General features: G+C 50.2%; 2 protein-coding genes across 9 annotated transcripts in view; one reads left to right on the top strand and one right to left on the bottom strand.

The window, feature by feature from the left end:
• The window catches only part of FHIP1B (FHF complex subunit HOOK interacting protein 1B), a 26,625-nt gene extending 18,781 nt beyond the window's left edge, over positions 1 to 7,844 (bottom strand). For 6 of the 8 annotated variants that reach the window (XM_049712837.1, XM_049712842.1, XM_049712840.1 and 3 more), the window contains exon 1: positions 2,296 to 2,447. The gene's annotated coding sequence lies outside the window, so the exon portion shown is untranslated. Of the gene's footprint in view, positions 1 to 2,295; positions 2,449 to 7,719 lie in introns of those variants that run through there. The other 2 variants (XM_049712839.1, XM_049712841.1) reach the window with 2 other exon arrangements.
• On the top strand, positions 6,656 to 12,248 carry CNGA4 (cyclic nucleotide gated channel subunit alpha 4). Its single transcript, XM_033404643.2, is given in 6 exon segments — positions 6,656 to 6,735; positions 6,926 to 7,032; positions 7,333 to 7,475; positions 7,477 to 7,982; positions 8,759 to 9,126; positions 10,793 to 12,248. Coding segments are annotated over 6 exon segments (1,680 nt in total). The 5' UTR covers positions 6,656 to 6,691; the 3' UTR covers positions 11,305 to 12,248.

The raw sequence follows: 12,248 nt of genomic DNA, 5'->3' as shown, positions 1-12,248 counted from the left end.
AACTTCAAACCCATGTCACCCTCAGTCTCTTTAACCTCTCTTGGAAACAGAACAATTACAAATCATAGAAAAGACTTTTTTGCCAGGATAACGTCCTCCATGTCATCACAACCCTTCCTGTATATCACATGCTTTTTACTCCACATCACCTTCACTCTCTGTTACAAACTTTTTTTTCCCAAGTCACTGTCACTCTCTTGAGACCAAATTTTGGGTCCAGCTTTGCCACTTTATCACTATGTGGTCTCTGGCTCTTCGATTTGATTCTCCATCTATAAAATAAGAATTCCTGCCCTTGCATACTTCACAAGGAATCTATGTAATTCCAGTAAAATCTGACATCGCTATGTAATGCATGAATGCAATTTAGATGTCAGACAGTAATTCTACTGTATAAATGCATGCTTCCTCAACATAATTCAGCAGGCACACTATCATCACCCTAAATGCCTGGATTTCATGAACCAGTAGAAATAGATTTAAAAATTTTTAAATAGGATTGTTACTTTTTATTTTGGCAAATAGATCCGTTTTTTAAAACCCATCATCCGCTGGCACCATTACTTTACCAGTGAGAGAGAGCACTTTAATACCAAAAGAATAGGAAAGATAATTTAAGAATAAATTTATCTTTATGGAAAACTCATGTTCCGTATGTTGCCTTTCTCTCCTTCCACCTTGAATAGATAAAAAACTTTATCATGGACTGGCACTGTCCTTGGTCCAGTGTTCAGGAATCATTGTTCTAAACTCTTTCATTAAACATGTAAGTTCTATAGGGTTCTGACCATCTGGGCAGATTGCCAAGGGTTCCACCAGCATGAAAACCTGTTCAGCCTCCAGAGAGAAGCAATGAAAACATACCATAGGACAGAACAGTTGGTTCTGAGGCTCAGACTCTAGAACAGAATGGGGACTTGGGCTGCCCCTAATTCCCAAAGAATGGTCTGGATAGGGAAGGTCTACCTCTTCCTGAGGTTGGGGGAGGTATCTGCTCTGTGGCAGACTGTCAATAGAGAGGAAATTTTAGTGGTGTGAAAGGAGCCATTATCTGAGGGCCAACCCAGCTTTCTAGAACATTCAGAATTTCCATGTGCATATGGGTTGGCAGGGAAAAGGGGACCTGTAAAATGCTAATAAAGTGAACCCAATAACATGTCGTGGAACGAGGAATGAACTGCAAAGGGACAGGAGAAAACTTTTGGGGGTGGGAGAAATGTTCAGTATCTTGAAAGTGGTGATGGTTTCACAGATGTAAACGTATGTCAGAACTCATCAAACATGTACATTTTAAATATGAGTAGTTTATTGTACATAAGTTCGCTTTTTTTTTAATTTAACTGTAAGAAAATGAAAGCAAAGCCATCCTGTTTGGGAGTCGAAATACAGCGTTGTATGTAACAAACCATATGATTTCCATGAAAGTAGAATTAGCAGCTGTAAGTGGTTAGTCCAATACAGATGGCAACGGTCAAAGCCCCACAGCTCAGCACAGGTAAGGAGCAGCAGTGGAGTAAGGTTGCCCAGAAGCAGGTGGAAAGACAACAAACATAGGCGGTCATAGCCAAAAAATCTCCATGAGAGGGACCATCTTCAAGTCTGCAGTCCCAAGGAGGAACTTGAGGGAACGAGGGATTCCAATGATGACTCTGTTGAAGAGTAAGCCTAAAAAATCATTTCCATTATCATCGTTACTACTGCCCACGACGCTTATCATTTTTTGATCCTCCAAAGTATGTAGAGCCCATGCAGCAGAAGAGCCAAGAGCACAACACTTCCACCCAAGCTGTGCTACTCAGTCTAAAACTACTGCTCTCACTGGGCAGAACGCTCCACTCAGAACCGACCTCTCACCTTTATCCAAGTCTCACAACCCTCATTCCTTCCCCCATGCCCTACTCTCAACTCCCTCCCGATTCAGCACCAGCCCGCATGCTCCCGCCTTCGCCCTGTCCATTCCCCCGCCCCGCACAGGCCTCAGCCCCTCACTCTGGTCCCAGGGTTGTCCCTCACGCCTGCCCACAGGAGCCCCAGCTCCTCAGTAAATCGTGTTCACAAGTCCCTTCCACTTGGCCCCTCAGAAGGCATCCCGGCCCCTCATACAACCCAGCTCCTTACTTGCCCACTCACCCCGAGGCTCTCGCCCTGCTCCCCTACCTTAGACACTCACACCTGGCCCCTCACCACATGCCAGCCCCTCACCCTGTCCCCTCACAACCAGGACAGTCACCAAACCCAGTGCCGTCATTCCCCAGCCCCTCTTCCCCTCTCACACGCCCTCCGGCCCTCACTTACTGTTCAGTCACAGAACTCCGACCCTGAGCAGGCCCGATCGCCACCGCGGTGCTAGGTGAGTTGAGGCCGCCATCGCTCCTCAGGCGCACCAGCCGCGCCCCGCCCCGCGCCACACGCAACCCGCGCCCCCGCGCACCACACGTAACCGCCCAGCGACGCACCGCTGGGCAGTGGCGTGCCAGCTCATTGGCTGGGCCCGGCCAAAGCCAGAGCGTTGATGCTTGTTTCCTGGCAACGGCAGAGCGCAGGGGCGGGGTCGCCGACGGCATTCCAAGCAAGGAGTACCGCCTCTTCCCCCCAGGTTCCGCCCCCTCGCACTGAAAACCCCGCCCTTCTGAAGGACTCTGGCGTGTCATAGGGGAAGACCTCTGGGGAGGCGGAGGCCCGCGGGGCGGGGGCGGAGCCTGAGGAAGAAAGGTCGAACCGGAGGGCAGAAGGAGGGACCTAAAGAGCGACGCGACTTAAAGAGGCAGGGAAAGACCGGAGGGCGGGGCTTAGGACAGAGATCCGGCTGAAAGAGAGGCTAACGTGATAGGGGCGGGGTCACGGATCTTGACTGGGCTGACCGTGGAAGATGGGGCGTGGAAGGGGAGGAGATAACAAGAGGGTAGGCCTGAGGGGAGGAGTCGGTAGGTGGGCGGGGCCTGTGGAAAAGCAGAGCCCTAGAGAGGGCTGACAGCGAGAGGTCTAGTTCCTTTTTTGCACCATCAGCACGAATGGCTTGGATAGTACCCGGGCGATGACCGCCCCTCGTTGGCTCGCCAACACCTGCTGCCTTGTGATCCCTTGGGCACCGTTTTCAGTCAACCCAAGGAACATGGAGTAAGGTCCTCTTTGTCAGGCAGGATTCCAGATCAATTAAAACCAGTCTCAGCCCTCCAGGACCTCAGCCCTTATTGGTAGACAATTGCAACGTAGTGTAATTGCCATCTTGGAGCAGCACTTAGCGTGTTATGTGTGTTTAGAAGATGAGGGGAAAGAAGAGCGAAGGGGCCTAGGGAAGCCGTCCAGGAGGAGGTGATGTTCGAGCAGTCTTGAGAACCAAGCAAGAGTAAGACTGAGAAATGGAAGTTTCAGATAAGGTCTGCAGTTTAGTTGCAAGTATTGTATCTATGTTAATTCTCCAGTTTTGATCACTGTGCTCTAGTTATATAAGATGATAACAAGGGAACATGGGTAAGGAGTTTACAAGGACTTTTATACTATTTTTGCAACTTTTCTGTAAGCCTAAAATTAGTTCAAAAGGAAAAGTATTTAAAAAGAAAAAGAAATGGAAGTTTCAGCCCAAAGGATCAGCACATAACAAGGTGAGAAAGAATGGACAACATGTGGGAGGTACTCTGGAAACTATAATCAGTACAGCTTGTCTGGAGCCTAGGGAACGTGCAGAGGAAACACTGTGAGATGAGGCTGAAGACACAAACAGAGGTCAGGTATCAGAGAGCTTTGCAGACTGTGTTAATGTGTTTAGATTTTTATCCTTGGGATAATAGAGAGCTATAAAGAATTTTATGATCAGATTGATAAGGCCCAAATTAGAATAGTAAGGATGTAGAGAAATGGATATGTGGTTATTAGGTCACCAGGGCTTGATGACTGGATGAATATGAAAGGAAAATAAGAGGAAGGATTAAAAACTGATGCTTAGTTTATAGAAGACAAACACAGGCAAAACTAAACTACAGGATTGAGAGCCAGGACAGTGATTACCCTTGGAAAAGCGTTGACTGGAAGAGGACAGAGTGGGGCTCTTGATGTGAGTGCTGGTTCATGACTGTGTTCACCTTGTGAAATTCATCAAGCTGTGTACTTAGGAAATATGTACTTTTCTCTATGTATGTTCTGGTTACTATGCTGTGTAACAAACCATCCCAAACTTAATAGTGTAAAAAAATGGCCATTTTTTTATGCTCACAGATTCTGGGAATTTGAACAAGACATGGCAGGAATGGCTTGTCTCTGTTCCCTGATGTCTGGGGGACCTCATCTAGAAAGTTCAAACGTGTGGCGAGTGACTTGAGGCTGGTGGCTGGAATCATCTGGAGGCTTCTTCACTCACATGTCTGATGCTTGAGCTGGGCCTGTCAAACAAAGTACAGACACCTGACTCCTCCTGTGGCTTGGGCTTCTCACAACGTGGCAGCTAGGTTCCAAGAGGGAGCATTCTGAGAGGGAGCTTCCAGACAGTGAGTGTTCAAAGAAAACCAGAAGGAAGCTGCATGGACTTTTATGATCTGGTCTCAGAAGTCACACAACATCATTCCTGCTATACTCTATTGACTGAACAGCCACAAGGAAGGAGCATCAAAGAATTTGTGACTATTTTTGAAAACTGCCACAATGTTATACAATAGTAATAATAATAAATACTGGTGCTAGGTATTTTGGCTGATAAGCCAGAGATAGGGATTATAAGAGAAAGAGCAGATGGGGGAAGATAATGAGCTCAATTATGGAGCCAATGGGCTGAAAGTGACTGTGGAATGTCCGAGTGGGGACATCCAGACAGCAATTAGTGGTATAGGTAGGTCTGGAGCTCAAAGAGAGTTCTTGGGAGACATTAGATGCAAAAGGAGATCCTGTGGGTGACCAAGATTGACCAGAGAGAGTTGGGAGGATGCAAAGAGAGGAAGGCCTAGGACAGAGTCCAAAGAAACACCAAAACAGGAAGGGTGGACACAGGGGCTTATGAAAGAGACTGAGAAGAAATAAGCAGAAAACCAAGACATTATGGTATCAATAGAAGCCATGGGGAAAGAGGATTTCAAAAAAATAAAATAAAATGTTGGAAACTATAGATGTTCCTTCCAAGAAACTCTCTGAAAACACAAATCTAGCCATATCGCTTAACTGTGCAAAACATTTCATGAGTTCTTCATTGCCTTTAGATAAAAATCCTAGCTGTATAACATGACTGACAAAGCTCTCCCTGAGCTGTCCTCTGTCCACCATTCAGCCTCATCTTTTACCACTAGCCTCTCAGGTTCACTACAAAAACCAAGTGATGTTCTCCCAGTCACCCATGCTTTTTGAAATCTCTATGCCTTTGCATACTCTATACACTTTGCCTGAGTGCTCTTCACTCTTCCATCTTATACTTGACTAACTCCTATTCATCCTACAGAACCCAGTCTCAATTAGGACACTTTCTATGTACTGTAATAACCCTCTGTGTACCCACCTAACAGAGTACCCATCAGACTGATGTGTAATTGCCTATCTACCTGACTCTTCCCCCCTACCAGACTGTGAGTTTCTGGAGGGCAAGGAATGTGCTTCATTCATCTTTTATCCCCAATACTTAGCACAATATTGGCCTGGCACATAGCAGGTGTTCTGGTTATGACTTGTTGACTGAGAAAGATGATAGTAGTGAAAGGGACATCAAGTTGAGGGAGAATTTTTAGGATTTTTTTGTTTGTTCTGGTAAGGGAGGTTTAAGCATGTTCACAGAAAGGGAAAACTAAAAGAGGTTGAGGATCTAGAAAGCACATGAAATAACGGGTGAGATCAGGCATGAGAGGTAACAAGAAGGGAATGAGGGCAAAAATGCCACAGGATGGCCCCCATCACACTCATCCAGCAGGAAGGATAGGGTTCAGGTAATGGAAACAGAGCTCATATCTGATGTGACAGGCGTTCTTTGTCCCTGGAGACTAGTTCAGCACCTGACACAAATAAGCCATTCAGTGAATAGTTGTTCAATGAATAAAAAATGAGGTGCAAGCAGGGAACTTGCACAGGGTAAAACAGAATGAATTTCTGAGCCTACACTGACACACAGGTCTCCTGACTAGAGGGCCCCTGTGTAGTTCAACTTTGAGGAAGGCGGAGGGAGACGAGGCGTAGCCTTAACGTCTGAGGCATGAAACTCCACCATCTCCAGGGACTCCATTAGAGATGTTTAGTTGGGCAGGTGTAAGCCCAGGCCCTAGGACAGGGGGCGGAGCGCTGGAGCCACACTGCCTCCACTCCTTCAGTAGCGGCTGGCCCTGGTTGTGTTGCTAAGAGCTTTAGAAGACAAAGACAGAGGAATCGCACCTGGAGACCAAGGGCAGCTTGGCACTACCCCCACCTCCTGAAGCCACCTGCAGGCAGAGGCCCTGGGTATCTTACACCCAGGGACCAGGTCACAGAACCATGAGCCAGGACAGCAAAGTGAAGACGACAGAGTCCAGCAGTTCTGCCCCACCCAAGGCCAGGTGAGAGATCCTGGTCCCCTGTGTAAGAGCTGTCTGCCTCACCAGATGGAGGCTGATCCTTCTTTGCTGCTTCTGGTCACAACCGCAGCACTGAACGGTGAATAAGTGAAGCACAACTTCCCCTCTTGCCCAACAGGAAGTTGCTGCCTGTCCTGGACCCATCTGGGGATTACTACTACTGGTGGCTGAACACTATGGTCTTCCCAGTAATGTATAACCTCATCATCGTCGTGTGCAGGTTTGGCACTATGGGAAGGGCCTTAAGCAGAGACCAGGGCTAAAGAGTGAGGCCCAGGAGAGGGGCGGGTCCCTTGCACGGGCTGGTGTAGGGGCGCGAGAGCCCAGCACTTAATGCTCAGCGGCTGCGGGAGAACACCTAACACACGGAGGGCGCCCTTAAGCCAGTCCTTTCTGTCCCTGCCACGCAGAGCCTGCTTTCCCGACTTGCAGCGCTATTATCTGGTGGCCTGGTTAGTACTGGACTGCACGAGTGACCTGCTCTACCTACTGGACATCGTGGTGCACTTCCACACTGGTCAGTGAGTCTCAGGACTGACTTTTTTTCCATGTTCCCTTCCTAAAGAGAGCCTCTTAGTAACAAGAAAGTGACCCCCTCCCTGACAGCACTTTCACATGCCTCTATGTTTACGGTATCCCTGGGCTCACCCCAGAAACCCTGGAGCAGGGTTAAGCCGGCCCCCACCCTGTCCCCAGTAACTGTCTCCCTGGCCTGCCCTGGCCTGCCCACCCTCAACCTCGTTTCTGGGGCAGGCAGATGCCCTGACTCCACCCTATATCTGACACCACCCACGGCGGCCCCCACTTCCCCCACCAGGATTCTTGGAACAAGGCATACTGGTGGTGGACAAGGGTAGGATCTCGAGTCGCTACGTTCGCACCTGGAGCTTCTTCTTGGACCTGGCTTCCCTGTTACCCACGGAAGTGGCCTATGTGAGTCTGGGTCCGCACACGCCCACGCACGCTGAGGCTGAACCGCTTTCTGCGGGTGCCCCGCCTCTTTGAGGCCTTTGACCGCATGGAGACCTGCACAGTTCACCCGAATGCCTTCCGCATCGCCAAGCTGATGCTTTACGTTTTTGCTGTCATCCATTGGAACAGCTGCCTATACTTTGCCCTGTCCCGGTACCTGGGCTTCGGGAGTGACGCCTGGGTGTACCCCGACCCCGTGCAGCCTGGCTTTGAGCAGCTGCGGCGCCAGTACCTCTATAGCTTTTACTTCTCCACGCTGATCCTGACCACCGTGGGCGATACGCCGCTGTCAGACCGGGAGGAGGAGTACCTCTTCATGGTGGGAGACTTCCTACCGGCCGTCATGGGTTTCGCCACCATCATGGGTAGCATGAGCTCTGTCATCTACAACATGAACACTGCAGATGCAGCCTTCTACCCAGACCACGCCCTGGTGAAGAAATACATGAAGCTGCATTGCGTCAACCGCAGGCTGCAGCGGCGAGTCATGGACTTGTGAGGATGCTGGGGTTCCAGACCAGGACAGGGAGAGGTGTACTGGATAGAATCTGAGAAAAGTGGCTGGGTTCTCATTGCCGGGTGGGTCAGGCAGGGCATTCAGGATGTGGCTCATTGGAGGGTTCACTGGGTGGGACTTGGAAAAGGATTTCCTCCACTAATTGGATATGGACTTAGGGCGAGGGGTTGGGTAAAAGATTGACAGGGAGAGGAATTCATACACAAGGAAGGATAACCCAGAACCCAGGGAATGGGAACTGCCACCACCTGGTAGGACTCAGAAGGTCCTGGAAGAGGTAAGAGGGAAAAGCAATACTCCTCAGGGGATGGCCAACAACAAGATGGTTGACTATGTCGTGGAGTCCATACTGTAGGCTGAACAAAGGGAAGTGTCACCAAGTTGGGGACCTAGAGCAGAGGATCGCTAAAGAAGATGGGGCTTGGTGACTGAAGTAGATATCGGTGATATGGTACAAGACATCACTGAATGGTGGGTGAGTAGAGCCTGACAAGAGCTAAAGGGTATCCTAGTCACTGTTCACTGGTGGAGGCTTCCAGGCCCTGGGTGAGGGAGAAGCTGTCAAAACATATCTCTGACCAGCAGGTAGTGCATTAAAGATGTTTATCCACCAACTGTCAAGTATTCCCATGACCCCTGTGAGAACTTGGTGTGGTTGGGTTCTTGGCCGAGGCCAAGCTGAGAGCCCTGATGGAAGACGTAGAGGGAGGCATGTAGCGGGCTGGTGAGGACTGATGATGTACCTTGCCCCCAGGTACCAGCACCTGCAGATCAACAAGAAGATGACCAATGAGGTAGCCATCTTACAGCACTTGCCTGAGCGGTTGCGGGCAGAAGTGGCCGTGTCTGTACACCTGCCTACTCTGAGCCGGGTGCGGATCTTCCAGAACTGTGAGGCCGGCCTGCTGGAGGAGCTGGTGCTGAAGCTGCAGCCCCAGACCTACTCACCAGGCAAACACATCTGCCGCAAGGGGGACACTGGCCGAGAGATGTACATCATCCAAGAGGGTCAGCCGGCTGTGGTAGCCGATGATGGTGTCACTCGGTATGCTGTGCCTGGTGCAGGGCTCTACTGTGGGGAGATCAGCATCATCAACATCAAAGGAGGGCACGCCATCATTGGTTCCGGAGACAGGGCTAGGGGAGGGGAATGGGGACAGCAGAACCCCATGCTGAGACCAGGTGGTACTTCAGAGCCTACAGATTAAGGACACCTGGCCCTTGCCTGAGCCACTAGAGGGCTCAAGAGAGAAGCAGGACAAGGAGGGTCTGTTCCCTGAGAAGAGGCTGTGCCAAGGTCAATGAGCAGGGTGGGTCCTTGGAAGAGAGAGCAGACCTGCTCTGTGGATAGCCACCCAAGGCACCAACAGATCAGTGGAAAGTGCAGAGATAATAACAATCAATAATAATAATAATAATGGTTAATATTTGTTGCCTGCTTACTACATGCCTTGTTCAAAGTTCTCCACATGTACCAATGCATCAAATTCTCACAGCAGCTCTATAAAGTAGGTACTATTATCCCCATTTTAAAGGTAAGGAAATCAGAACACGGAGAGTTTGGGGAACTTGTCCAAGGTCACACAGGTAATAAGTATACACTCCTGGGAACAGTACAAGAAACAAATATCTCATAGCCAAGTGGAAAGGAAGGTAGAAGGAAGGAATTCCTATTTACTGCATCAGCTCCAGTCCAGTCCAGGTACTGCACACTGGCTCATTTGTTCCTCCTATCAGCCTGTGCAGTAGGAGTTGTTCTACCTAATCATGGGTAAAGACACTGAGGCCACAGGAGATGGGAAAGACTGAAAAGGGCACGAGAGCACCAGATGTGCTCTCAGTCTGGGGATCCCACTCTCCAGTTGTCCTAAATGCCTCACATCTTCCTCCAAGGACCCCCTCAAGACCCACATCTTTTATGTAGTTGGCCACTGTTTACCTGACTTCGGACAAGTCACTTCCCTCTTTTAGGCCTCAGTTTCCTCACCTACCCAAGAGGGATGATATTAAAAACCCAAAGAGTTATTTGGGAGGATTAAATGAGCTATGAGTGAGGCACCCAGTGCAATGCCTGGCACATAGCAAGAGTTCAACAAACGGTAGTTCCCTTGCCCCTTCTAAGGTCCTTCTACCTCTGAGACGTTGCAGCATTCAGACGAACCTATCTTCCCACCCACCACCCACCACCATCTTTCTAAAATGCTTGAAATATTTCAATAGTTTCTCACTGTCCTCAACACAAGGTCTGGACTCCTTGCCAGGGCTACGAGGCCAGCATGACCCGGCTCTCTCCATCTCTCCTCACACCCTGAACTTCAGCCTCCCTGGACTGCTTACTGTATTCTGTAACCACCTGAGTCTCTCCTAAGTCCATCCCTCTGCTCGCCTAGCTGCCCTCCCCACCCCCTCCCCTAGTTACCTCCTACTCAGTCCAGGCGTAAGTTCCTCCAGGCTTCCCTAAATTCTCTGCCTTACAGCTTGTCAGGGGCTCTTTGCCTATCTTCCCACAGTACCAGATGCACATCTACGCTGCACTGGCTATACTGTTACGTAACTATCCCCTTAAATGTCTAAGTCCTCTAGACTGTGAACTCTTGGAGGCAGGTCACTGATACCCACCCAGCACAGGGCCCAGTCCCTACCCAGTACTCTACTGGATGAGAGAATTAATGAGGCAGGAAGAGAGGCTTGGAAGCACAAATGTGGAAGTGGGGGTCCTGGTTCCAGAGGGAGATGCCCCCTCACGCCCACCCTGACTAACCTCCCACATGTCTGCCCGTGGCCACAGGGAACATGTCTGGGAACCGCCGTACAGCCAACATCAAGAGTCTAGGTTATTCGGATCTGTTCTGCCTGAGCAAGGAGGACCTGCAGGAAGTGCTGAGCGAGTATCCACAGGCCCAGGCCGTCATGGAGGAAAAGGGCCGTGAGATCCTGCTCACAACGAACAAGTTGGACGTAAATGCCGAGGCAGGTGAGACCGCCCTACAGGAGGCCACGGAGGCCCAGCTGCGAGGCCTCGACCAGCAACTCGATGATCTGCAGACCAGGTTCGCACGACTCCTGGCTGAGCTGGAGTCCAGGGCACTCAAGATCGCCTATCGCATCGAGCGGCTGGAGTGGCAGACTCAGGAGTGGCCAATGCCTGAGGAACTGGCCGAGGCCGACAAGGAGGGCGAACCTGGGGAGGGAACGTCCAAGGATGGAGAGGGCAGAGCTGGCCAGGAGGGACCCCCAAGCCCAGAGGGACCCCATGGCCATTCCCCAGACCCCCACCACCAATTGAATCCAGAGTTGTAGGAAAGCCTGCCTGCAGAAACTCTGCCATCCAGTCTGCTAGGTTACAGAGATGGGAGTGAACTGGGTATGCAGATGCACCACCTAGAGATGCAGGAGTATAGCACACATTTATCCCCTGCTCGCGCAGCACACACACACGCACGCACGCACACACACACGCACACACACACACACGCACGCACACACACACACACGCACACACACACACGCACGCACGCACACACACCTATTTGCATATATCCACACTGGCCATGAGACTGTGAAATCCATATAAAATGCTCTGGAGTTCCCCTTCTCAGGGCACGCATGCTTTCTCACATAGATACGTCTTATACCCACATCATATATGCACATTCAGTCACACACCTCATAAACACACATATACTGAGAATCACACATCAGTACACACAGATGCCTTCCACAGGTTTGCACACACTTGTGAACACACAAAAGTACTCCCATAACCCCCTCGTTCCAAGATATCTTTTAAATGCCCCTCCATATGGGAGGTTCACAAGTGTACCCTGCAAGTAGCACTTCAATAAATATCTGCTTCCTCACTAAGCATTTATGGGGCTGATGGGAAAAATCAAAGCCAATGTGGTCCAGGATGAATTCTGTCTGAATTCTCGGTTACAGGGGAAAGGGACACAGGCTGTGTAGAGTTGGTGGGCTGGATTCAAAGAGGCGGGAGTACCTGATGAATCAAGAAGCACTGAGCCGGGCTTCCCTGGTGGCGCAGTGGTTGAGAGTCCGCCTGCCCATGCAGAGGACACGGGTTCGTGCCCCGGTCCGGGAAGATCCCACATGCCGCGGAGCGGCTGGGCCCGTGAGCCATGGCCGCTGAGCCTGCGCGTCCAGAGCCTGTGCTCTGCAACGGGAGAGGCCACAGCAGTGAGAGGCCCACGTACCGCAAAAAAAAAAAAAAAAAAAAAAAAAAGAAG

This window comes from Orcinus orca, chromosome 8 (assembly GCF_937001465.1).
Source record: "Orcinus orca chromosome 8, mOrcOrc1.1, whole genome shotgun sequence".
NCBI lineage: Eukaryota > Metazoa > Chordata > Mammalia > Artiodactyla > Delphinidae > Orcinus > Orcinus orca.
Note: the sequence above shows the minus strand (reverse complement) of the source record. Positions and strands in the feature narration are given on the sequence as shown.